Source organism: Dichomitus squalens (genome assembly GCF_000275845.1).
Source record: "Dichomitus squalens LYAD-421 SS1 unplaced genomic scaffold DICSQscaffold_22, whole genome shotgun sequence".
NCBI lineage: Eukaryota > Fungi > Basidiomycota > Agaricomycetes > Polyporales > Polyporaceae > Dichomitus > Dichomitus squalens.
In genome coordinates this window covers 121,143-145,541 of record NW_006766904.1, presented here as the reverse complement: position 1 = coordinate 145,541, position 24,399 = coordinate 121,143, and the positions used below count along the sequence as shown (strand labels likewise).

The window sequence follows — 24,399 nt, the reverse complement described above, 5'->3', positions numbered from 1 at the left end:
AGGCGTCGGTGTATACTACAAGTGGGGAGATAATGCCGGACGACGTCCTTCAACAAGACAAAGCAAGAAATATGTTACAACGCCCATGTACTACGTCAAGCAGACGTGCATATATCTCCGAGTTGCTTATACATCCTGCTGGTTGACCGCTACACGATTCTTCCTCTCCTCTAAAGAGATGGAGGTCGACGGCCTCTCTGATCCCTCCGGCGTGTCCTTCGAGACTGTCCGCACGGGCCCAGTAAACCAATGAACCCCTCCGTACACAGGGAAGTAGTACCACACAAGGGACAGGAATAGTACGCCTCCTAACACAACCTTAGGAGTAATACATTCGTCAGAGTTGTGAAGCAAGCCATAATATTTGCTGAGCGCTCACAACGGTGTAGTTCATATCGGCGACCGCTGGTCCTGGGGTTGTTGGGAACAAGAACACAGTACCCATGAATGTCATCCAAAGGACAGCGATGACCGCCACTGGCAGACCGAAACGGCCTAGATTGAACGGCCCAGGAGTGAAGTCATTCTCACCTAGGAACCGCGCAGCAATTGGAATGGAGTAAGCTATCCAGGAGAAATGGAGCACAACGTCAGCCGATCGGCTACTATCTAGGTTACCCTTGCATATTGTAGGTTACCCACCGACGTAAAGCGCAGTCACTGATAGCGCGAAGACGGCGTTGATAGCGGACGTGCCGGCGAAGGCGAGTAGTCCTAAGAGCATAGCGAGGACCGCAACGAACCAGACGGTATTGACGGGGGTTCTGGTGTAGCCGTTCATGCGGTATAGCCAGCCAGAGAAGGGGAGAGCGCCGTCCCGAGAGAACGCGAACGATTGACGGGATGCAGCGAGGAGCATACTGGAGCCCATCATGTACCTGGGCGTGAGACAGAATAAGCGATCAGCCTGTGTGAGGCCAGGGGGAAAGCAGGAAACGCATACTGCACAACGACTACAACCGCCCAAATCGCGAGCGTGCCATTCTGACCGAAGCTGTTGAAGAATATAGACGCCATGGGCTGTCCGATAGGACTGCTCAGAATTGCGTCTAGATCGGTGCCCATACAGAAGGCCAGCGCCATATTAATGGCTTCGAGCAACGTCAGTGATTTTGCATTTGGCCCGTATTATGACATGTCACTCACCCCAACCAAGCACGCCGGCGATCCCGATGGCGTAAACAATTGCCCATGGCACCGCTACTGCGGCATTTGATGCCTCCTCACTGATGTGAACACTGGAGTCGAAGGAGCCTGCAGTCATGATGAGACAGTAATTTCACCTGCTGACATCCAATTACTTACATATCGTCCACAACGGCGAAAGGAAGCTCAGTATGAAGGCGAAACCGTTGGGCCAGCCGCTCACTGTGGTATACGCCTGAGTAACGAGCGGAGCCTGGTGAGGGATACCCCACAAACCATTGGAGAAACCACCAAGTGCGAACGATGCGCTATTCCTAAACTCTTTGGGCGTTGCTGCAGGGAGTGCGATGATCACTGCTAGGCACAACCTGGGTAAATGTCGACATGAGTGTCTAGCTTACGCAACAAGCGAAGATTGGCTTCACGCACACGACGTTGAGAAACACGTAGACCGTCTGGAGTCGAGCCAGGATTCGCGTTCCGAAGCAGCAGAGAACGGCATGCGAAAGTACGACTGCGCAGTACACGCCACTATGTTCAGAATCGGAATTAGTTCGCAATAGCAGAGAAACAGATCGCGGGCGTACAAGGTTTGTGCATTCGTCCCAGAGAAGGTTTGGCCGGAACCGATACTCGCCGCGGCGATAATCTGGACGGCGCATCCCCAATCGATAGAGGCGACCGCGGCAACGGAACCAATCGTGTTCGCATCTGCAAGGACGGGAGAATAGTCGGTCAACTGAGGCGATGGGTAGTCGTTGCGGTGGGCTTCACGTACAACCTACAATCCAAGCGAGTAGATTGCGATATCTTGGAGATGACAACGAATGTGTCCAGAAGTATAGCTGGAGCGGAGGATTACGTCAAATGATGTAATGACAGCAGCCGAAGCCTCTCACTGACTCCTCCAGAAGTAGGTGCTGCTGAGGCTAATTCTGCCATGGCCATCCCGACAAGAAGAATGAAGATACTGGCGACTAGCCACTACATGAGTACGAGACACCGGTCAGCCGAACATGTCCCATAGGCAATTGTTAGACAGACTTACACCCCAAACCATCGCCGGAGGACCGCCGTTTGGTATCGAGTCTACGAGCACCGAGCTGAGAATGTTATTAGTACAGGCTATCCAAGATAGCCTATGAACCTACGCAATGGATGGTAGCAGACCAATGATACTGAATGCGATACCAAACGTCTGGCATGGTCAGTTAGAAGACTGTGAAAGGATAGGAGGTCGTGGGTAGGACGCCATCGATTAAGCGACTGGGGCATCGGAGTAGCACTCACCTCCAGTCCTGTGAAGGCTCTCTGAAACTCCTGCTTGTAGCCCAAGTTCGCGAGAAGCTCCTGGTCTGCGAGCTCAATCGCGGTCTTCTGTCGCTGCTTCCCCGTCTCGGACATCCCGGATGCGTAGCTCTGGGGATACAAGAGATGTCAAGTTGACACCGCTGAGAAAAGCGGGAGTAAAGGGTCTGGCCGAGGTCATGGGTTCGCGAAGTTTTTGAACTGCTTCGCAGGTAGGCGCGGGCTACCCCACACCGCCTTATCTCCAACCACGCGCCTGTGATACGCCAGTATTCACGTAAGTATTCTCGGGGCTGCGATAGTCTCTTATGATGTCCCGACACATGCGGCGATAGCACGTTGACGATCGGCAATTCAAGCGGTCTCGTGGGGGTCGTGCAGTTGACCATTTGGCGGAGTGATGGTACACCCTACGGACACCGATACTTTTGTCAGGACCGTCGTGGCGCTTCCGGAGGGGCCCAATGAACCCATACCTCCATACAGCTGTCGAAGTTGTGTGAACATCGTCACACATGCGGGGGACATAGAAAGTCGCAGTCTGATGCTAGGGCGGCTTAGGAGCCCTAGGCCAGGAAGAGTAGATTGTCCATGCCGTAATGGCCGCTGTCAACCCTACCGCGAATGATGCGAATGGTAACACAGGGAAAGCCTTTGAAAAACACTATACATACAAAGTCATTCGTCTTCATGGTCACAGGCTTGCGACAAACCACGAATTAGGCTAATCGTGTTCGCTAGCCGCCCACGCCGACCGGAGTTACGACTTGCGGTGCCCCAGGCTCCGGCCGGCGAGACGACGACCTTTGAACGTGACCTAAGGTTGTGTCTTTCCTGGGCAGTGCGATTGTTGAAAATGGGAGGGGTTTGCTCACTATTACAAAAAGTCATACACCACCAATAGTACATCACTCTGTGAAGTCCTCCGCATGCAGCTGAACATAGTTGAGGAAACCCCATGTCCTAACGTCGCCGCGTCAGCAGCTGTCATCAACACTGGATGATTATGACGACCCACATATCCAACGATGCGAAACATCGCACCACGCTAGGGTTCAGCTGAGGAGGTTTCTCGTTCGATGGGCGAGGCGTGTGCATCGGCGTCAGAGAGAAGTATGGCTCATGATCCTTTTTGCTGGACGTGAACAGATAGAAAATCTTGGGCGCTAGATCCTGCCCCGGGACGAGTCTCCGCGGGTCTCCTGCTTGGCTGCCGAAGGGCTGATGTCCAAATTGTCCATGTCCCCCGAAGCCCATTCCTTGGCCATGATGGAAATGGTGCCCGCCGAATTGTGGTTGGTGAAATCCGCGTATAGCGGGAGCGTGAGATGCCGACCAATATTGTACCTGGCGAAGGTCACGAATCTTGAATCGCTGATCCGTTCCGGCACGAGTGACTGCGCGAGGAATGGTCAGCACCTGATCAGGAGAATGTGTAAGTCGACCCGACGAACTGAGTATCAGGTCTTCGGGCTGAACACCATGTTTTTTCGCCAAATCCTTGCCGGCATCGAGGAGATATCTCCATGCGTCGGGGACACGTACAATCTCCGTCGAATGTACGACATCGACGGTGTAATCGGCCTCTGGCGGCACAACTATTGTCCAACTGCGGGAAACGAGGTGAGCCGGGTCGGTTATGAAAGTGTTCACCACACACACCCATGCACCCCGCCAGGCAGCTCGAATGATGCTAACTCGTCCCATTGGTGACGGCCGTTGTGCCATCCTCCTTGCTTTGCCCCTGCGACACTGGAGACCTCGAATTTGGCCGTGTCTTCGGTCAAAACATTGCAGATTGCGACGAAATTGCTCCAATCCATTTGCTCTCCATCACCCTTGGGTATGTACCCGAGGTCTCCCACGGAGAACTTATTCGGAGGGATACCGGTGTTCTCATGCCACGTTGCTTGATGAGCACCGATGGAGATTGCGGCGTGACGGATCTGCCGCAGGGACATAGGCTGAATCTCGAGGGGTTCTTCCTCGTCGTCGTACTCGTCGTGCATGTTGCCGAGCAGTTTGTGTAACCTTTCACGCACGATAGAGACGTTATCGAGACTCGGCAGAATCATGCGAGCGAGGACAGTGAGGTGGTTGAGTCTGCTTTGCATCTCGATTGATGCTGTATAGATGTCCATGAGAGTTCGAGATAGAAAAGTCGGGTGAACCTACTGCTCTCGTCGCTCGTGTCGACCGGTTGCTTTGGCAGTAGACCGTCATTAGGTAGGAGCTGGATGCGATAATCTCATTCCACGCGAGCATGATACGCCAATGGTATGACTGACCTTCAGGTAGATATTACGTATAGAATGGGCGACGCCATAGTTCCTCCATGACACCACTCCGTCAATCTCTGGAGGCGGGAGGCCCATGATGACTGACTGCTCCATGTCTATTCTATAGCTCGCAGTCTGTGAAAAAATTAGTCACATGGCGCACGTTATAGGTCATATCACGGAGAACACATACCTCGACATAGTCTTGCAATTTCGAATCGGATAGGTTTAGTTGCCGTTGGTAATAGAGCGCTGCATCCTGGACACACCCTGCGCATCAGACGACACGAGAATCAGACGGGGCAAATTGCATCGAGCGTACCAAAGTATCCCGATACTACTTGCACGTCAGCCGACAGATTGAGCACGAGACGCGTGGAACTTACAAATTGAAGCAAAAGTTGGGCGCATCTAGCAAGGCTAGCGTTTTTGAGAGAGTCGAGCAGCAGCGCTTGCGGTAAGCGGGTCTGTACTGGAAATGTCTAGGAGTCATTGCCCGGTACCTGGGCATCGGTATAGAAGACTACAAACCGTTGGCGAGCAATATGAACGGCGTGGGAGTCTCGTCATTCGAATAGCCTACGAGCTGTGGTAGATTCGGGTGGCTTCAAGAAGTTAGATCTGCACTGTAGCGTGCGAATGTCTGTCCGTCACTCACTATACGTTCTGAAGCACCTTGACATCCCTGATGAATCGCTGCAGGATAGTCAGCCGGGCCATGCGAGAGGATGTCGATTTCAATGGTGGCTAACCTTCACGGCACTCTTCCTTTCCCCTTCATAGCGTAACATGACCGACTTCTGGCCATTGATATCTCCTTCTAACGCGCCAGCCCACCACCCCTCTTTGATCGTTCGCGACTTTCCCTTCATACGGAACTGTGACTGATGATATCTATTGAACTGAGAGGTCGGGTGAGCTAGCGCGACGACTCCGAAGCGGTTGATGTGACTGACGCCATGATGCTCATTTATCACGGTTTCTTCTTCCCGATCTCCCTCGTCTATCGTTTCGAGGAGTTCCTCTTCAACCGATCCAAATGAGATGAGCATGCGCGGTGAATCAACTTCGGCGCAGTCGAAGTCAGTGCTCGCCGGGCTCGAGAGGTCGATGAGGTCAATCGAAGACAAAGGCGAAAGAGCGCTGCGTGTGGACTGTCCGCTCGAGTTAGAGCGTGAGGTAATGGCGACCGAGGTCGTCTGGGGCGTGTCAGCAGAACTCCGACATCAGTGTGCATACAGTTCGAGGGGAGCGCCAACCACGTACGGTCGCTGAGCGGGTCGGAGCTGGAGATGCAGTGAGCACTTGCACATCAGTCATGACTTCTGTCCTTGAAGAGGTGTATGGCGGGAGAGTTGCCGATTGTTGCACTACTTCTGTCCTGCGACTGCCAACGGAGACTGTAGTAGGTGCACTGACAGCCTCCCCTTTATTAGGCGTTGCATCTCCAACTGCCAGGTGAATATTGATAAGGGTAGCGATCTAGATGAATCTCAGCGTGAAATAAGCAGGCATGTCGCGTCGAGCTGAGCGCACCTGAAATGCTCGTGCCGCGTCGTCAAGCGCAGCATTATAGTCAGCTATAGCATTCTCGATGGTCGTTTTCCGCATGAAGCGTTTTCCCCACTTCTGCTCAGCTGCCAGCTTCATAAACTCGTAAATCTCCTGTAAAGTTCTGATATACCACTTCCGACGTTAGCGCTACCCAACACCGTCTAGAGAACCTGACGCTTACTCCTCGAACTTCTTCATTGCTTTGATCAACGAAGGGGGTGCCGCGTCCCAGTTGTCTGCGAGTTGGTCGCGCATGTCTACTAACAAGGATAGGCACCGACGTGCTAGGCGATGACAATCATGCTTGTTCGTCTGGATAGTCTGAAAGATGGGGAGAAGCCTCTTTAGTCGGCTACACTTTGAATGGGGAATAACATACCTGTATAGTCTGGAAGATCAGCAGCAGTACCGACGCTGCCGCTTTCGCAGGAGTGAACTGTAGCATATCTGACAGGTCCCGTGTTACAGAAGAGGCTGTGATTAGGGCACTAAGCGCGTCGTCTGTCGAGAGCCTCGAGCGGATTGAGATGTATCTGGTGAGCGGCATCTTGGCACTGGGGACCTGAACCCGGGGGGTGCAGGCACGAACAGGGTGTTCTGGCTAGAGGCTTATAAAGGATGGCTACATGATATAGGGTTCGGATCTGCCATCTGCCAGTCCCAGAGATTGTACAGACGAAAGACACGACTGTCAAGGAGGTGAGTGGTGACGGTATTCCCACGCCATCGCTCAATGTCATCGACGTCGATGCTACAGACATTCGTCTGTTACGCTTGCACACACACAAGTTAATGCTGATTCTGGTGCATGACCTATGAGCGAGCAGCGTTTGGAGAAGCTCAAGGACGACTTACCGCGCTGTACTGACGCAAGCGGACAGCCGTCCCCGCCAAGCCGGTATACGACAAAGCTGGGGTCGCTGAGATGGAAAAGAATGTCATGTTGATAGAAACTCTGCTTGATATCAGATCTGAAACTGAAGCCTTTTGGACGGTATAACATTCATGTTGGTGTTTCAACGTCTCAACGCTCGAGACTTGGTGTGTCTGCCCCTTGCAGAAGACCTGTTGGCGCCTACCGCAGCCAAATTCGGAACCTCAACCTCGATCTAGGGGCTCAATCCTTGGCTGAGCGAAGAAACTTTCGGTTCACTGTCCTAGCTCTGTCCCTCATCTCCCTTTCCTTGTTCCCGCTCCTTGGTGCTTCGAAACATGGGGAAAAAGGCTGTCAAATCTACGAGGAAGTTTGCTGCGAGCGGACAGCTGAAGAAAACCATCCAGGCCCGTCGGAAGCACCGGGACATCAAGAAAAAGGCGGAAAAGAGGCAAGCCACCAAGGGCAAGGGTAAACAAGTAGCCAAGGATTCAGATGTCAGTGAAGACAAAGAAGACGAGGCCGAAGGGCCTTCTGGAAAGTAAGAAATGTTTGACACGGTGTTGTAAATTTCGTTGACATGAATCGGAGTAGATTCAACAAAATGTCTGTGGATGACTTCCTTGGCGGCGGCTTCATGCAAGGAAGTAGTGATGATGACGATGAGGTCGTAAGTCAATACTCAACGTACGCGCTGTTTAGCCTGAAGCCAACTGTCTGGTGGATAGAGCGGACATGACGGCTTGGACGAGGATGAGGACGAGGATGATGCTGGCTCGGTTGACGCGGACGACAATGAGTCCTTCGCGGATGTAGACGACCTTGAAGGTATGCGCATTCACCGTTCACCTTCAAACGTCATTCAATCCAAATATGGCTGTTAGACGAAGGCGAGGCGCACCTTCTGGAGCTCTCAAAACTAGCCGAGAAGGATCCCGAGTTCTACAAATATCTCCAAGAGAACGACCAGGAGCTGTTGAACTTCAAGCTTAACGGTGAGGTGGAAGAGGGCGAGGAAGATGAAGACGTGATGGAAGAAGACAGAACCCCTGTGCTCACTAAAGAGGTGCTTCAGCGATGGCAGAAGGCATTACTCGACGTACGTACCGTCTTGCTTAATGCAGTGTATGGCCACCCCTCATTGTCTCCATTTTAGCATCGGTCCTTGAAGGCACTCAGGAAGCTGCTGATTGCTTTCCGGTCGGCAGTACATATGAGCGAGGAGGATCAAGTACTCTCTTGGAGGATAGACAACTCATCAGGTGAATTATGTTTTCTGGGATTCAATCGCAGACTTTGACTAACATCTTACAAGTCTATAACAAGCTCGTCACGACCGCCCTCCGCTATACACCAGTAGTGCTCGAGCACCAATGCCCTTCACGGACGTTACCAAACGGCAAATTGTACGGAATTATGTGTTCTCTTCAGCTTGCCTCATTTTGATGGTAGTATGCCTCTATAGCAAGGCTCCCACACAGACGAAAAAATGGAAGACCTTGCAAAAGCTCATCTTGTCTTACTTCCATAACGTTCTACACCTCATGAGCCAAATCTCCGATAATGACATGCTACGTCTGGCACTTAGCGAGACCGCAAAGCTAGTACCGTATGTGACGAGCAGTCGAAAAACGGTGAAGCTCTACCTTAAGGTGTGTTCGCTCTCAGTCCATTTGTTCGTACAGTTTTTGACTTGTTGCGTTGATTAGACTTGCCTAGACTACTGGGCGACCGCAGAAGATAGCGTGCGGATTTCCGCATTCCTGTCCGTGCGGCGGCTCGCAGCGGTAACAGATGAATCGGTTTTGGAAAGTGTACTTAAGGTAAGCAAGCATTGGGTTTACAGCTCGTCGTGGTCTCGGTCTCACAAGCGAATTACCTTGGTAGAGCACCTACCTGACATTGGTCCGGTCATGCAAGTCGACCAGTGCCCACACCCTTCCCTCGATAAACCTCATGAAGAATTCGGCAAGCGAGCTCTTCTGCGCGGACCACGCCGCGTCCTACCAACATGCGTTTGGATATATTCGTCAGCTCGCTGTCCACTTGAGGAATAGCATGAAGACGAAAACGAAGGAGGCGTACAAGCAAGTGTACAATTGGCAGTACGTCCACTGCATCGACTTCTGGGCTATTGTCATTGCACGCGCGTGCGGGAAAGGGACGCTTTTGGAGCGCGGCGGGCAGGAGAGCGAGCTGCAGGCGCTCATTTACCCTCTCGTGCAGGTTGCACTCGGAGCTGCCAGGTATGCCAGTGTCTTCACTCTAACTTGCCTCCAAGCTCACATCTGACCTTCTACCAGACTCATCCGCAACGCACGCTCGTTCCCCTTCCACCTCCACGTCGTTCGCTCCATTCTTCATCTCACGAGGCATACGCATACATACGTCCCCCTTGCTCCCTATCTTCTACCAATTCTTACATCCACACTGTCCGCCTCGTCGAAACCGAAGGCGTCGACGCTACGCCCATTCGATATCGAAACACACATTCGTGCTCCTCAGCAGTATCTCAAGACGCGCGTCTACAACGAAGGCCTCGCGGAGGAGAGTGCGTTCCTCCTCGCCGAGTACCTCGCAAGCCCACCCGTGCACGGAAGCATTGGCTTCCCTGAAGTGACTATACCCATCGTCCTGCTCCTTCGAAAGTCCATCAAAGGTTCCAAGAACGCCCTGGGCAAGGGTTCGAAGTCTAAAGAGGCCGGACTCGCAAAGACCCTCGTGGAGCGCGTGGAAGAGAGCGCGAAGTGGATTGAGCAGAGGCGTAAAGGCGTGCTCTTCGCTCCTGGTAAGCTCGGCGAGGTTGAGCGATGGGAGGACGACCTGAGAGGGAAGGTCGACGACACGCCCCTGGGGCGGTACGTAAAAGTGCAGCGTAAGGCTAGAGAGAAGCGCAGGAAGCTTGTCGAGAAGGTGCGTCTCATTTCCATGTTCGTCTCCGTACCTGTCGTCTCCGCACTCGCCGGCAGTCCCCGTGCGGCTCCGCTCCCGGACTAACTGTAGCGCACCGTTCACGGTTGGGTGGGTGGGCGGGCGCTGGGAAGAGGATGTATGGAGCAATGTGCTGACTCGCGTTGTCCACAGGCACGGGAAGGTGAAGACGAGATCCTGGATGACTGAACTCCGACGTTCTCTGCGTCCACGATTGTGTGAAGCTTCCATTGGGGTCGTTTCGGCATCCCCTCACCTGACGAGCTGAAGCTCTCTGTGGATGCCTAGATAGCCATTCCATTCGGTTCGAGTTCGTACCCAGATGCATTCCCTCGCAGTTGGTGGCAGCAACCTCTCTCTCTTCGGACTAGGGCGTGTGTTACGTCTACGGAGGGCCACGGCTCCGCTTTGTACTCACAGTGCCTTCTGACGCCGTGGCGTAGCACATTCACGGACGAATGCGCTCCCACCTACTACTGACCTTTCACCCGGGAAAGTTCCAGTGGAATCTTCTCCCGCGAAACTTTGCGTGCGTCTTGTCGACGGAACGAGCGAGGGTATCGATATCGTATCAAGATAAGGTCGGTTATTGGGGATGGTACGCAAAATTCCCATGCGAGTATGGTACGTGGTCAAAATCCACGTTAGGAAGAAAGCAACACCAACATGGGTCGAAGAGCTGGACGGTTCTCGGAACAGCAATCGACGCCGGACGCACTCATGTCCCACACACGTATCCCCCGTCCTCCGTGGTCCGGACATTGTGATAGCGCCGTGCACGCGGTCACGCTGTCTCTCCCGTGAGAACCCATACACGCATGTATAGACTGGGATCTTGGGTGCCTGTACCGGTCAAATAAGCCAACGAGAGCAGGAGCAGGTGAGGTAAGAAGCTCACTGTTCGGCGGTAGACTATGTACCACGGAATGGGCCGTCGGACGCTGTCCGGGGATTACCAGATGTTGAAAAAAATCTTCCACCAAGGCCGAGCGATACCCTGCGCGGCCTTCTCAAAGGCTTCAAGGAGGCGCGTGTAGTGATGAGGCATAGAAGCGGGCTTGAAGATTTTGTCTGACAGAGGATACTGAGTGATGATGATGCATCAGCGATCGCGCAAGGGTTGGAAGTAGAGCAATCAGAAAGAATAACTAGCAGCGAGTTTCGCAATTGCCCGATGAGCCGAGGGCACTGGAGTCCTCCGACGTCCGATGGGGGTGCTTGTTCACGGTCGATAGCGACAAGATTACTCAGTCAAGCAATCACATTCTTCGATGAACAGCTAGCTCCATGATACTAGGCCCCACCAGACGGTTCGGAAGAAAGCGTGGACAACACCAAGTTCCGACAACTCGGTGTCGCCACTTGTGAATGTCCGCCGATCAGTACGTTCATTGAGAAACGCAGTCGAGTGTGCCAAATGTATCTCAAGCCGCGCTGCTCGTTCGGTAGCAAGCTACCTTCCAGCCAGAAGCTCAGTGCGTCCATCAAGTTCCCATGTTCCCGAGAAACCAGAAGCCTGTTTCTCCCCAATGGATATATGCGATGAGCACATGTGCTCACCTTCTTCTTGAACTCGTCTTCCTCCAATGCACGTGTGGAGCATACCGCCGCAGGGGTGAGGTTCGGGTGCTCGGCGAGCGAAGCGAGGAAAGTCTTGAGCTGAACATTCGGCCGGAACGGGTCTTCGGCCCACCTCCCCGCTATCTTTTGTAGCTGGTGTTTGAGAGATGCAGGCGCAGCAGCCATGGTGCTTCCCAGTAATCAATCGTGCGAGACTAAGGACAAGGCGACCGCAGGCAGCTGTGTTGGTCGGTGGCAGAGGATGGACAACACGTTCAAGGTCGAAGCGAGCCACACGACGCGGGGCGAAGGCATTCGGCAATCGCCGGCCGCTGACTGCTTTTGGCAAGTCAAGTAGATCAAATATTCTCCCACGTCTTCACTGCGGTGACCTTGTTCTCGCCATGGCCAGACTTGCCTCTACCGGTGGATTTCCGAGATGATTGGTCCAACTTGGTATGCTTCTACTTAACGGAAGATTTTAGGATGTCCTGCTACGTCTCTCAGGTGATGGCAACTCCGCCTAGGACTGCCCGCATGGTCCAAAGCATCGTCATCAGTAAGTCCTACCCGGCTTTGATGTTTTTTTTTTCGCTGAGTACGCTTCATGTCACCTCTTAGGCCTTCTGGTCGAGGTATTCGAGGTCTCCTTATCCAGTATCTGTAGCCTTTCAAACGGCGCACGAACTCCCGAGACTGATCGTGTAGTCTCTCACCAGTGGAGCCCTGCGCCTTGTGAAACCTCTGTTGCTTGTTAGGCCACGAGGCCGCCACAAACGCGCACACGCCTTGTGTCTAGTCGGAACGAGTGTGCGTCAATTACTGCATCCACCAGTCATTCCGAGGAGCCAGCCGCACTAGTCCGGCTGTGGTCGTGAGTCCACCTGGATAACAGCATGGTTCACACTTGCCCGATAACACACGGACGCCTTGTAGTCTGATACCGTCAGCGCCGCAGATCTTCGTTCAGAATGCAATTCAACGCTGTTGCTGAGCAACCATACCGCTTGCCGATTCAATGACACGAAGTCCGGAAGCCGCTCCCGATCATTGTTTTAATCCAGAACTCCGCTCAGACAACTTCGCGCCTCATGTAGAGGTACGTCATATCTCGTACCGCGGCCGGAGGCTCTCCGATCGGAGCAGCTCTGGGAAATACTCCCGCAGATGTACGATGAGCGATGGTGGTTCCGATCCGGGATGAGTTCACGACGCTCCTCAACCCTGCAACAGAATGTGCGACCCCATGAATAACATGCGAGTGCGTGGGACTGGTCGCTGCATCGTGTCTTCTCATTGCGTACCCGTCACCTTCCTGCTCGTCTAACCTACAAACGGACACGGACCTCGGGACGACCCCGCTTCCAAGAGCCAAATGCGTCCGGATGACGGAGCACTGCATCTGCACCTATAAGAAGTGCCGGGTGCTATTTTATACGTTTCCGGGAGCCCGGCGCAAATGATAGGAAGGAATGCCCGCTCCTCGATGGGGAATGCGCCGTGCCGGGTCTAGTCGGTATGTCGCACAGACGTTCCATGTGAAGATAGCGGCCCTCGTAGCTCAGAACCATGTCGGTAGTATCACAACCTTCCGATGCTGTCCGTTATGACATTCCAAGTGCGACAGCCCACGAGAGTTTTCCGGTGCCATTTCCTCGTCTCGAGACGGTCTATATCACCACGCACGCTGCCTACACTTGAACACACGCTGATTGAATATGCGTAAGGATCAATGAATGTGACTTGCCCAGTTCAACCGTAGGTTATACTAGTACTGCTATACATAGCCTGGCGTATATGGTCTCAACATTGCCCCCAGGTCTCACAGATGTCTAGGGTATAGCTTCCCGGTCGTCAATTGGCTACGGTAGATCTGCCCAGAAAGAGACGCATGGACTCGCACCAGTTCTGGGCATGGGTGGTACTGAACGCGATTCTGATATACCAAGTTACGGCCGGCGAAGCGGCGGCGAGGGATCAACTCGACTCCACTTTATCGATTGAACTCTCCGCTGTCCCATCCCGAACTCATTTCCTGTAAGGTGCTGTACGATCTTGAGAGATCAACGTGAGAATAAGCATACTGTACTTGTCGCGGCCCGATGTATGCGTCCCTCGAATAAAATCTCGGACAATCACCAACGTTTTTGACGATTGACCTGCCAAACGGAAATGATCCCGACCGACGGGACTGACTAGAATAGGTATCATTAGGTCAACGAAGGAGTCGATGATGGTGGCGCTGAGTGCCAGACAAGCCGGGTGTCGGCACGTCGAAGGTCTACGTTCCGCGTGCTGTGCCACAAAGTTGTAAATTTTCTGTATAAAGAAGACTCATCCAAGTTTGCCTACAAGGACTTCCTGGATGTTGGGTGGGCAAAGTGATTAACGTTTGGTCGAGTTGTTTCCGGAAGCGGCTGAGTTAACGAGACTCCGACACAGCAAAGTAGTAGTAGCGCAGAGAACGCTCAGGCTCGAGGGGTAGCTGCCCCGACTACAACCTGAATGCTCTCTCCTTGGTGGCGATATATATGTATGCATGTGTTCAGTGCTTGCTCTCGAAGTGGGGTATAAGAAGAGCTTGCACAGAATTGAGACTCCATGACATGCGCCCGGCCTAGCCGGGCGCTCATGTAGCTAGCGCCAGGGACAGGAGGCGATCCATAGGCACGAAGCCGCGACGTTGGATAGCAGAAGCGGTGTACTTTATTGACACTTTGACGCTGCTAAGCCACGCCCGTCGACAGCCTCGAGATGGCCCCGTGCACGCCGGCGCGCCCTCGTTGCATTCCAACCACCAACTCTGCGCTGTACATTGACGATTCTCTCGAGACGACCTGACTGGCCATGAGCTGTTGCGGCGAGCCCACCGACAAGGCGGCGAACGCACAAACCGCGTATAATGTCACTCCATTCCAGCCGCAGCCGATCACCCAGCAGCCAGGTCCTCAGCCCGGCCTACAGTGGCAGCAGGGGAACGAGAAGGGCTTTCCACCTGCTGTAGGACCTACGCCCCCGCCCCAGGCTCATCAGGCGTATGGATCATGGGAGAAGTCGAGTCCGAACCAGCAGACCACATTTCAGCCATACCCTACCCAAGGGTCACCTCCGCCCGGTATGTACCCAAATGGTGCTATGCTACCTCATCAGTCCGGTTCTCCTCCCCCTGGGACGACTCCGAGTCCGTATAACCCATATGGAGGCCCGCTTCAAAGTCCGCCTCTTGCTCGCACCCCAGAGCGCAGTGTTCCGATGACGGTAACGTCACGTGGCTCGAGTCCTCCAGTAGCTCCCCAGCAGCTGTCGTTTGCCGACGAAGGCAAGCTCTCCGTCTCAATTGACTTTGGTACGTCGAACCCCTGTCGATCTCCGCTTTTCAGAGGCTCAACTCTCCGCATTCAGGTACAACCTTCTCGGGAGTTGTGAGTCTTCAAAGAGTACAGTTTCGCTTCTGTCCGTGGCTCAGCGGACATCTCAGGCGTATGGATCTTCCCGTATTGCCGCCGGCAAAGTGCAGCAGATACTCAACTGGCCGGGCTCCTTCGAGACGTTCAGGAAGATCCCGACATGCCTTCTGTACGACCAGTCGGGACAGATGATCGCCTGGGGCATTGAGGCAAAGAGCGCGGGCCCAATGCCGGGAGCAATCAAATGTGAATGGTATGTCGGACTTGAACCTGCCTTTGCGGCCATGAGTGTCACTTGTCTTCTAGGTTCAAGCTCTTCCTCGAGCCTCATGCCCTTCGAGACGCATCGAATGTCGATCCCCGCCTGCCATCCTTGCCGGTGAGTTACGCTTTCGAAGCTGATGCAGGATGATTTTTCGTGCGACCCATCTCCTCTCTTCTCTCTCTCGGCAGCCCGGCAAACGCGCCATCGATCTCATCGTCGACTTCTTGTCGTGTCTCTGGGACTACGCCAAGCAGCAGATCACCCGCGAAATAGGCGCCGTCGCCGACCTTGGTCTGTACCCACATGCTGTGGGAGCCTCCTTTGCGTATTCACATACATTTGCACTCTGTCAACACAATCAGATTCCGCGGATGTATGGCTCACGGTGCCGGCTGCATGGGACGCGAACGGGTGCCAGATGATGCGTGACGCTGCGATTGCGGCCGGGCTCGTTCGTTCCGCGAGGGCCGGTGATCACGAATGGAGGGATCGTCTGCATATCATCAGGTGAGCGGAGAGACGTCGAGCCTGCTTTCTGAAGCACTGTGTCTCACACGTCATATCCTATCTAGCGAACCGGAAGCCGCGGCGGTGCACTGTGCGAACTTGACCGAGGTGCACAGGCTCACTCCCAACAAGAACTTCATGATCTGCGACGCTGGCGGCGGTACTGTCGTACGTGCCCATCGCTGCTCCGCCGAGGCCGCCGCGGGTGTACTGACGGCCGTTCCCATAGGATCTTGCAGTGTACAAAATCATTGGGATGCTCTCGCAGCTCGAGATTGCGGAGATGTGCGCGCGTTCCGGCGCGAACTGTGGTTCCCTCTTCCTGGATCTGCGATTCCGGGAGCTGATGAGGACGCTCCTCGCCGACCACCCGGTGCACCTGGACCCCGTCAGCTTGGCCAACTTCATGGAGCACTTTAGCGAAACGGAGAAGCTGAGGTACGGCGGCGAGGAAGACGACGGTGAGCCGCACATTTCGCCCGTTCGTCACCGGTGCTGTTCCCGGCCGTCGCGCCTTGGCTGTTACGGCCGACGGCCGACAGACACCGGGGTGGTACGACTGCGTGCGCGCGCGGTGGACGAGCGTTTCTGACCCGGGAGCACACAGACAAGATGTTCCATTTCACCTGTTTCAACGTGGAGGATCCCGACGATCCGGCGGTCGGCCTCCTGAACGGCGAAGTGACGATCCCCGGCAACCTCCTCAGACGTGAGGTGTTCGACCCAGTGGTGAACCAGGTGCGTCTGGCCACCTTCTTAATAGCCGGCCGTCCGCTGGGGCCGCCTCCGCTCCTCTTTTCGTGCCCGGCAGGCACTGACTTACGGCACGGCACCGCCCCTGCCCGCGACAGGTTTTAGAGCTGATCGAAGCCCAGACGAAGAAGGTGGATCAGCGGCTCGACGCGCTCCTTCTCGTGGGAGGGTTCTCAGGTAGCGAGTACCTTTTCCGCAAGGTCCAGGTACGTGCTCCTTGTCTTCGCCGGTATACGCAGGCTCCTTTGGGTCGGCCCGCTCACATCGCGGGTGTGAACCGTCGTATTTTGGCTGCTTGCAGGAGACGTTCGGGTCCCGAATCCGGGTGATAGCTCGCCCGTCGGACTGCGACACGGCGACCGTGCGCGGCGCGGCGCAGTACGGGCTTGCCCGCCGGCCGCTCGTGTCCAGTGTGATTGCGCCACAATCATACATGCTGAAGGTGCGCTGTGATGTCCGAGGGCGTCGCGACGGCCAGCTTCCTGGACTGATCCCCTGTGCGCTATCTTGGTTTAGGTGAAATTGCCTGCGGAGCAAGAAGACTGGCTGAAGAGACCAGCCTATATCCGGGAGAACGACGCTGGCGTCTCGATATGCGAGAACAGGTAAGGCTCCGTCGGCTCCCAGCGGTTTTCCGCGGTGTCTGTCGGAGGCCGCAGCAGGTTAACTGATTCCGGTTTTTTCTGAATAGGGTGCAGTATATGGTCGCGAAGGGCGCGATTCTGCGGAAAGGGTGCGTCACGCTTCTGTGGCCCTCCGGATGGCTGCTGCATGGTTTGATCACCGTGTTTTGATGACGAGGACAGACAGCGGCTGAAGACGACCTTCTGGTGAGCCGGTTTCTATACGTCGTAGGCGCGGGTGGCCTGCTGACTGCGGATTTGCCGCCGGGCGAAAGCAAATTCTCACAAACGGCGAGCGGTGCGTGCGTCCTCGGGAGACTACGGCTGCGTGCCGGGCCTCGCTCGTGCTCATGTCCGCTGACGGTGCATTCGCGCAGACCGGACGTTCGTCGCGACGCTGTACACGTCGGACAGCGATAAGATCATGCGGTACACAGACGAGGTGAGCATGTTGGCGTGCGCGCCTCGACGAGAGCGGAGGAGGGAGCCCTGCTCGCTCGTCTCGTGCTTGCCCCGGCTCGCGTAGACGGAACGAATGCTGACGCCAAGCCCTCTGTGCGCCGCCTTCTTTGCTCGATCTCTGGTGCGGCGATGCCATGCATGTGACGTGCAGGGGGAGATCGTGGAGCTGTGCAAGTGGACGATCGATCTGGGTGCGCTTCCGAGCTTCCAGCAGAACGCGAGCGTGCCAAACTCGAATGGCTTCTACACCGGTGCGTCTCCGCACTATCTCGTCTTCCATTCACCACCCGCCGTGGGCGCGCTCGGCCGCAGGCTCCGTGCAGCGCGATAGCAGCCAGCGAGACTGGAGGTGCAAAGATCGGACGCCAGTGCGGTATCTTCCCCTCGGGCCCCCGTCCCGCATCTGCTCTCCGTCTACTGCCTCTTCTGTGCCGCGCTGCCCAGGCGAAGCGCTTGCTTTGGACCGCTGCGTCGGTGAACATATTCTGATGGTGCTATCTCTCCGTGGGCCTGCAGAATTCGAGCTCGGACTGGAACTTGACAGCGCCGAGGTCCGGGGCGTCCTGATCTACCAAGGCCAGGACTGGGGCCGTGTCGTCTTCGATTACCGCACATGAGGCCCTTGGGCGGCGGACTAGCTGATCAGTGTTAGTGATCGCAGGCGTGTACAGGGCGTCGACGCAAGACGGCACTTGGCCCCCCAGGACAGATTAGGGTAAGGACGGATCGCGGCCAAGGGCTCCCGCAGTTTGCTGGTTTCGTTTGATCGGTTCTTGGCGTCGTACATGTACACCACCGTGCCCCTTCTCTTCCCTTAACTTCTATTCTCATGCTCATCGCATTTCCGGGAGCTGGGCGACCGCCGAGCGTCAGTGCGTCACCGAGAAGGCGGCCAGTTGCAAGCTAGATGACCTACCCACAGGCACAGGTAAGTGTGGCCGCCTTGCCTCCTCGATTGCTGACCCCGTACGTCAACCGCACTCGCCCATTCGATTCCCTGCATCCAGGTTTACATCCGTACCCGCATCACCACCCGATCGGCCTGCGCCCCTGCCGGCCTCTCTCGCCAACCTGCCGGTCAGGCAGATGTCCCTCCGAGCGATTTGCAAGAATGTCGCGATGGCGCTGCCAGGCGCTGACGTCCGACCCTGACGAGCGCAATTATGGTGCGGCGTTACCGGGGCCTATCTGCTTGACGCATCGCGCACGGGAACACGGCATCGGTGCCTCGCTCGTCTGTGTGCCCCCTTTACTCGATGCGGCAGCGATCGTGTTTCGCGCGACGGGGGGCCGGCTTCGGGCCCGGTAGGCTGCTGCTGCTGCCGCCGCTGTTGTGCTAGTTCTGAACCTTCCCGTGTGGGCAGTGTTCAGTTGACGTTCAGCTGAGGTTGTGGAATATGGAAGTGAGGCCTCGGGGGCCGCCGCTAGACCGGTTCGGGACGCTGCACTGATCGACAGAATGCGCAGGTGTCATAGAACCCGTATACCCCTCTACGCGCTGCGCAGGTTGCATTCAGTGACATAGCAGTGATCGCGAGCGGCTGCGAAAGCACTTGGTGAGATCGACCCTGCATGTCGATGACGAACCTGGGGCAGGGTAGGCAGGGTGCAATGCGGCATAGACGGGATCCGGATGCTCGTGCCCCGCCCTATCTACTTATGTGTGTATATGGTAACGCGAGTTTAATGGCTTCGCAAGGACGGGGTCGCGTCCGGCTGGAAGTGGCGCCCGGCCAGCACGCCGGGGCCTGCTTGTCGCCTTGCCGTCTCTAGCTAGCTATGCCACATCCGCATATGTTCGTCTTCCCCGCTTCGAGCTCGTGGCATTCGGAGCCGTGGCGGACTCAGAAACTCTCCGGCGCCCGCTCTCGCCCTGTATTGGCCCCGGGACAGTGCGTCCATGCATCCATCTGGGTATACACCCGGCCGGACTGTTCGTCCTGGGAGGAGCAGCTCGCCCGGGGCCGTTCTCGCACGCCTCGCGCCCTTCCATCCTCTCCGCGCGCGAAAATTGACTCTCCTTCGGCGGCCCTGTGTGCACGGAAGCCTCTCCGGCTATGTACGTATAGCAGAGTAGCAGATCACTCAGCTGCGCACGCAGTGCCACGATCGCGGCTCGACGCCCGCCTGCGAGGAGGCGCGCACCACTGCATGTGGACGTCATCTGCGGTCGGCGACGACAGAGAACCACCTGGGGTCCTATAGCTATGGTGTCATGCTCCTATTGCTGGCCACACTAGAACGCCGCGAGCGGGTGCTAGGTACGCGTGGTGTGCATGGGCGTGGATGTGCACGCGGACGCGGACATGCACGGTGTTCTTTCTATTCTGCACGTAAGTTCAGGGACTCTGTCGTCATCCGGGAATCGCACATCCAGCTTGCGTCACACAGCCAGGGCCCTGATCCGCACTATCACTGGCCACCGTCGGCTCGGTTTCCATTTCCATTCCCACTGAACGTGCGTGGAAAATGTAATGCTAGCTCGACGTCGGGGAGGTGGGGGCGAATTACCGATCACGCAAACCGCCGTGGTTAGTATGTATGCATACTTATCTTAATAGTGCTCGCTCGGAGTGAGTCAACGGCCGGCCACGTCGCCACGTTCCGCGGTCGCGCAGATAACAACGAACACAAGAGCACTTCGGGCGGCGACCTTATCGATGCCGCACGCACGCCCCGGGGAGGCTGGCGGGGGCAGGGGGCGTGTAAGTACGGTAGCACATGGGCCAAGCACGCACGGCTGATGGGATTCGGGGATGGCGACGGGAGCCAAAGCTGGGAGAGCCTCCGGAAAGAACGAGCGCGAGAGACCACCGTGGGCGAGTGCTGACGACATCCGCGGCCTAGTTTAACTCAGGCGCACAGAGCCCAGGGCGCGACAGATGGGAGATGGGATTGGGGGTGCGAACGAACGAGCGTGGCATGCTCTCTCGATCCGATCCTAGAGTCCGAGCCTGAGTCTGTCGTTGTTTGAGGCCTCGGGCGCCTGTGCGGGAATGGCTGGCGCGCAGCCGAAAAAGCTGAAGCTGCAGCAGATACATGGATCGCACGCGCACACGCACGCAGGTCGAGGTGGGAGTGTCTGCCCGTGGTGTCGGGGGACGTGCCTTGCTGCACTTGTTCCGTTCAATCGGGGCGCTTGGGGTGCAGCGTGGGCGAGAGGGATCGTAACGGCACCACAGGCCCGGAGCAGAAACTCAAACTCAGAGAGGCGGGCGTCGCTGGTGGTGGGAGACGGACTCGCGGCTGCCAGTCAGTGTTAGTAGCTGGTGTCACTAAGTACTGGACGCGGCTTCCGTCACGGTCGTCTGGGCAAACCCAAAAAGCGATGAACCTGGGCAGCTCCGCCAGCGATCGTGCGTTCGGCGCTGCAGCCCTTCGAACGCGTTGCCGTTGCCGCGTCTGCAGCTGGGTGTGTGTGTGTGTAGTAATCCGACCCCGAGCCCGTGCTAGATCCCGGTGGGATTTATTTTTTCCCGACATACCCACCGGCGTTTGCCATGCATCTCAGACTGCTCGCCGCCCCTCGGGAGAGACCGACGTGATGTTTGCTCCGTCGCGCTGAGCAATCGATCGAAAGAGGCAAGCAGTCTCCCTGCAATCACAATCATGTCTGGCTAAAACTTATAAAGCCCTCGCGCTGCCTCACAACATGCTAGCCACACCTCGCCTCGCCCCTCGCCATCCATGCCTTCGCCTGTCCTGCCCGCGTCGCCCAGCAAGCTCGGGCAGCTTACCGTCCAACAGCTCTGGGAGCTCCTCGCCCCCGTGACCGCGCACCCACACTCCCCGCGCGGCGCGTTCACCAACTGGGGGCTGACGTTCGCCTGCAGACCGCTGTGCGTGTTCGAGCCGGAGACCGAGGCCCAGTGCGCGCTCGTGCTCGAGCTCGCGCGACGCGAGGGCAAGAAGGTGCGTGTCGCGGGCGTAGGCCACAGTCCGAGCGACCTCGCGTGCACGTCCGAGTACATGTTGCGCACGGAAAAGCTCGACGAGGTCATCGAGGTGAGTCCCATCGCTATCTCGTCTACGGTGGCCCAGCGCGCAATCTCTCGTCATCCGGGGATCTCCGGGTCCGGGATCGCGCTTGATCGGATACCGCTGTCATTCGCGATCGCGCGGCCACAGCTGCTGCTGCCACAGCCTGCCAGTGCCCGTGCCCGTGCCAGTGAGAGCGAGAGAATGCGGATGCGGCCCCCCTCGGCCTCGGGCACTCGCAGCAGCCCTCGCGCCGTCCGTCCGCCGTCTTCCGTGCTCATCGCATCGCACCCTCCAGGTCAGCCGCGAGAAACACTACATCATCGCCCAGGCCGGCATCACCCTCAACGCCCTCCACGACGTCCTCGCCCAGCATGGCCTCGCCATGAAGAACCTCGGCTCCATCTCAGACCAGACCCTCGGCGGCGTCGTCACCACCGCGACCCACGGCTCGGGCATCGACTATCCCGTCATCTCCATGGACGTCCGCGCGCTCGTCCTCCTCCTCGCCGACGGCTCGCGCGTCCGCTGCTCGCGGCAGGAGAACCCCGATCTCTTCATGGCGTCCATCTGCGGCCTGGGCAGCACCGGCCTCATCCTCGAGGTGACGCTCGACGTAGAACCCGCGTTCCGCCTCAAGGAGGTCCAAGAGACGCATCCGTTCGAAGATGTCGTAAGGGACCTGGATTCTGTCGCCCGGGCAGCAGAGCACGTCCGCCTCTGGTGGTTCCCCCACGCCGGCGTTATCCGGGTCAGCTCCTCGAACCGGACGCACGAGGTACGTCCGGCAGCGCTCTACGTGCGCCCTGTGCTGCTTCTGCGCGACGACCTTGTACTCACAACCTTGTTACTCATCGCAGCCTCGCCGACCGATCTACACCTGGCTGTGGCACTCGCTCGTGGGATACCACCTCCTCCAGTTCCTCTTCTTCCTCGGGCGTTACCTGCCGAATGTCAATAATTTCGTCGGCCGACTCGGAGCTTGGCTCGTTTCGGACAGAACGGTTGCTGTCGATGACAGCCATCGCATCTTCAACGTCGACTGCAAGGTACGCTCTCTCGGAACTTCCTTCTAGCCCCAGGGGCCGCCCACCCTCAATCTTCGCTGCTGATATCGTGCTGACTGCATCGGTCTTCTCCCGCGACATCTCTGTCAACAGTACCCTCAATACACCACAGAATGGGCGATACCTTACGATCACACTCAGGCCTGTCTCCGCGAACTGAGGGCGTGGCTCGACGAAGAGCTGGCTGCCCCCTCGGGGCTCCGGCCCCATTTCCCTGTCGAGATCAGGTTTTCGGATGCGGACGACATCTGGCTCAGTCCTAGCAACGGCCAGAAGACGACTTGGATAGGGCTCATTCAGTACAAGTGCGTCCATTTTCATTTCCGCGACGTCATGTCCCCCTATCTCATCTGTGCATCTTTCATTCCACGCCCCCTCCCGTGCCCCCGTCCGTCCGTTTGCCTCGCGAACGGTGCCTTGCGCCGCCTCCGTGCCGTTGCCCCGACGATCTCGCTTGCTGGCACATGTCCTCGGCGTCGCCCGTGCGTCATCTTTCACCCTTGGCACGCTTCCGCGGCTCCCGCGACTGCTCGCCTGCGTCCTTCCTCCGCCTTCCCATGTGCCCCGTGTTGTGTTTTCGTCTTTCTTTCGACCTTGGCCTTCTGCGCCACCGTCCGCCCTACGCTCGGCACCTGCCGCGCCACGCATCACATCACATCACATCACATCACATCACGTCGCTGCGCTGCGCGGACGTCGCCGTTCGCAGGCCGTACGGCACCAACGTCCCCTACCGGAAGCTCTTCGCCCGGTTCGAGCAATTCATGCTCCGGCACGCCGGGAGGCCGCACTGGGCCAAGACGCACCCGCTGCGGCCCGACGACCTGCGCGCGAGCTACCCGCGCTTCGACGACTTCGTTGCGCTCGTCGCCCGCGTCGACCCCCACGGCGTCTTCCGCAACCCGTACGTCGAACGCCACTTCTTTGGGAAGCAGGGCCCGCAGTACGACGCCCGCGTCTTCAAGGCTCGGGCCCTCTGAGTTGAGCGAGGGCTAGCTCGTTGTTGGGCGGTGCCGTGCATGCCCGTGCGCGCGTCTGGGGCTACCAGAAGGACGTTCGTGCACCGACGAGCTCGACGCCTGCGGTCGCTGCACCGGATCTCCTCTCCATCTTATCATATCAGTGAGCCAGTGCGGTCGTGTATCCTAAACATATCTTGATATCTTGCCTGCATATTTACCCGTATTTCCCTATCCCTATCGGCGAGTAATACCCCTTCGCTCCTCGATGCCTCTCACATACGTCTTGCGTCCCCCACATCTGCTCTCCACATACGCGGCCATCGTTCTCCATATACGTGTAGACCCCTAATGCGCGCGAATGCTGTAATAGTGCGTAGTCCCCCTTGCATAGCCCCCCTCGCGGCGCTGTCGCCCTCGCCGTCTTGCTCTTCTGTGTCTTTTTAGTTAGCCCCCCCACCCGCCCCGCGTCTTGTCACCCTGTGCCCTTGCAGGATTGCCCCGTTGTTGCTGTGTATGTATCCTAATCTTATGTCCCCCTACTATCTCTCACACAGCATGCGCCACAGCTATCCCACCTCCATCCTTGCCTCATACGGGATGTGAGGCCTTAAGCGGTGGCTGCCGGCCGTGTGCGGTGCGCTCTCTATCTCCGTAGTACATAGCACATAGCACGTCTCGCCTCCTGTAACGTAATCATAGCATGTATCGGAATTCGGGGTTTGC

At 56.7% G+C, this 24,399-nt stretch overlaps 6 protein-coding genes across 6 annotated transcripts; 3 read left to right on the top strand and 3 right to left on the bottom strand.

Annotated features, from left to right (window-relative positions):
• Positions 1-126: 126 nt before the first annotated feature.
• DICSQDRAFT_107815 (APC amino acid permease) lies at positions 127-2,592 on the bottom strand (the record flags this gene model as incomplete). The annotated part of the gene is made up of 14 exons (XM_007367019.1): positions 2,437-2,592; positions 2,298-2,344; positions 2,195-2,249; positions 2,050-2,130; positions 1,925-1,991; positions 1,734-1,857; positions 1,576-1,677; positions 1,423-1,514; positions 1,306-1,368; positions 1,147-1,254; positions 944-1,091; positions 643-878; positions 380-564; positions 127-318 (listed from the first exon to the last, which is right to left on the bottom strand). Exons 1-14 carry the CDS (start codon positions 2,548-2,550, stop codon positions 127-129), a joined length of 1,614 nt encoding a protein of 537 aa, XP_007367081.1. The 5' UTR covers positions 2,551-2,592.
• Positions 2,593-3,362: 770 nt separating this feature from the next.
• DICSQDRAFT_181485 (uncharacterized protein) lies at positions 3,363-6,784 on the bottom strand (the record flags this gene model as incomplete). The annotated part of the gene is made up of 17 exons (XM_007367018.1): positions 6,667-6,784; positions 6,469-6,608; positions 6,270-6,408; positions 6,000-6,215; positions 5,690-5,932; positions 5,486-5,635; positions 5,392-5,429; positions 5,265-5,338; positions 5,120-5,205; positions 5,056-5,070; positions 4,927-4,992; positions 4,743-4,868; positions 4,630-4,687; positions 4,117-4,579; positions 3,909-4,063; positions 3,473-3,851; positions 3,363-3,417 (listed from the first exon to the last, which is right to left on the bottom strand). The coding sequence occupies exons 1-17, from the start codon at positions 6,730-6,732 to the stop codon at positions 3,363-3,365; spliced, it is 2,469 nt and encodes an 822-aa protein (XP_007367080.1). The 5' UTR covers positions 6,733-6,784.
• Positions 6,785-7,456: 672 nt separating this feature from the next.
• DICSQDRAFT_162139 (Noc2-domain-containing protein) lies at positions 7,457-10,559 on the top strand. Its single transcript, XM_007367017.1, has 11 exons — positions 7,457-7,702; positions 7,756-7,831; positions 7,890-7,989; positions 8,046-8,260; positions 8,318-8,423; positions 8,477-8,567; positions 8,627-8,813; positions 8,871-8,984; positions 9,049-9,407; positions 9,465-10,074; positions 10,246-10,559. Exons 1-11 carry the CDS (start codon positions 7,500-7,502, stop codon positions 10,279-10,281), a joined length of 2,097 nt encoding a protein of 698 aa, XP_007367079.1. The 5' UTR covers positions 7,457-7,499; the 3' UTR covers positions 10,282-10,559.
• Positions 10,560-10,675: 116 nt separating this feature from the next.
• DICSQDRAFT_155885 (uncharacterized protein) lies at positions 10,676-11,955 on the bottom strand. Its single transcript, XM_007367016.1, has 3 exons — positions 11,653-11,955; positions 10,991-11,176; positions 10,676-10,935 (listed from the first exon to the last, which is right to left on the bottom strand). Exons 1-2 carry the CDS (start codon positions 11,836-11,838, stop codon positions 11,045-11,047), a joined length of 318 nt encoding a protein of 105 aa, XP_007367078.1. The 5' UTR covers positions 11,839-11,955; the 3' UTR covers positions 10,676-10,935; positions 10,991-11,044.
• Positions 11,956-14,904: 2,949 nt separating this feature from the next.
• Positions 14,905-18,286, top strand: DICSQDRAFT_63627 (actin-like ATPase domain-containing protein; the record flags this gene model as incomplete). The annotated part of the gene is made up of 18 exons (XM_007367015.1): positions 14,905-14,998; positions 15,055-15,074; positions 15,131-15,312; positions 15,366-15,438; positions 15,513-15,615; positions 15,687-15,831; positions 15,897-15,999; positions 16,061-16,292; positions 16,439-16,569; positions 16,683-16,790; positions 16,886-17,026; positions 17,101-17,189; positions 17,276-17,317; positions 17,391-17,414; positions 17,483-17,505; positions 17,585-17,649; positions 17,821-17,920; positions 18,186-18,286. 18 exons carry the CDS (start codon positions 14,905-14,907, stop codon positions 18,284-18,286), a joined length of 1,776 nt encoding a protein of 591 aa, XP_007367077.1.
• Positions 18,287-21,334: 3,048 nt separating this feature from the next.
• Positions 21,335-24,213, top strand: DICSQDRAFT_155883 (L-gulonolactone/D-arabinono-1,4-lactone oxidase). The gene is made up of 5 exons (XM_007367014.1): positions 21,335-21,674; positions 21,946-22,446; positions 22,508-22,696; positions 22,808-23,019; positions 23,424-24,213. The coding sequence occupies exons 1-5, from the start codon at positions 21,357-21,359 to the stop codon at positions 23,692-23,694; spliced, it is 1,491 nt and encodes a 496-aa protein (XP_007367076.1). The 5' UTR covers positions 21,335-21,356; the 3' UTR covers positions 23,695-24,213.
• Positions 24,214-24,399: the final 186 nt, after the last annotated feature.

Excerpts from the sequence above, each read along its gene's own strand:
- DICSQDRAFT_155883 (XM_007367014.1), top strand. The coding sequence starts at position 21,357 with ATGCCTTCGCCTGTCCTGCCCGCGTCGCCCAGCAAGCTCGGGCAGCTT. Across the intron at positions 22,697-22,807 it reads TCTTCAACGTCGACTGCAAG|TACCCTCAATACACCACAGA; the intron begins GTACGCTCTCTC and ends CTCTGTCAACAG. Across the intron at positions 23,020-23,423 it reads ATAGGGCTCATTCAGTACAA|GCCGTACGGCACCAACGTCC; the intron begins GTGCGTCCATTT and ends CGCCGTTCGCAG.
- DICSQDRAFT_162139 (XM_007367017.1), top strand. The coding sequence starts at position 7,500 with ATGGGGAAAAAGGCTGTCAAATCTACGAGGAAGTTTGCTGCGAGCGGA. Across the intron at positions 7,703-7,755 it reads GCCGAAGGGCCTTCTGGAAA|ATTCAACAAAATGTCTGTGG; the intron begins GTAAGAAATGTT and ends GAATCGGAGTAG. Across the intron at positions 7,990-8,045 it reads GGATGTAGACGACCTTGAAG|ACGAAGGCGAGGCGCACCTT; the intron begins GTATGCGCATTC and ends TATGGCTGTTAG.
- DICSQDRAFT_155885 (XM_007367016.1), bottom strand. The coding sequence starts at position 11,838 with ATGGCTGCTGCGCCTGCATCTCTCAAACACCAGCTACAAAAGATAGCG. Across the intron at positions 11,177-11,652 it reads AAGACGAGTTCAAGAAGAAG|TATCCTCTGTCAGACAAAAT; the intron begins GTGAGCACATGT and ends ATCATCACTCAG.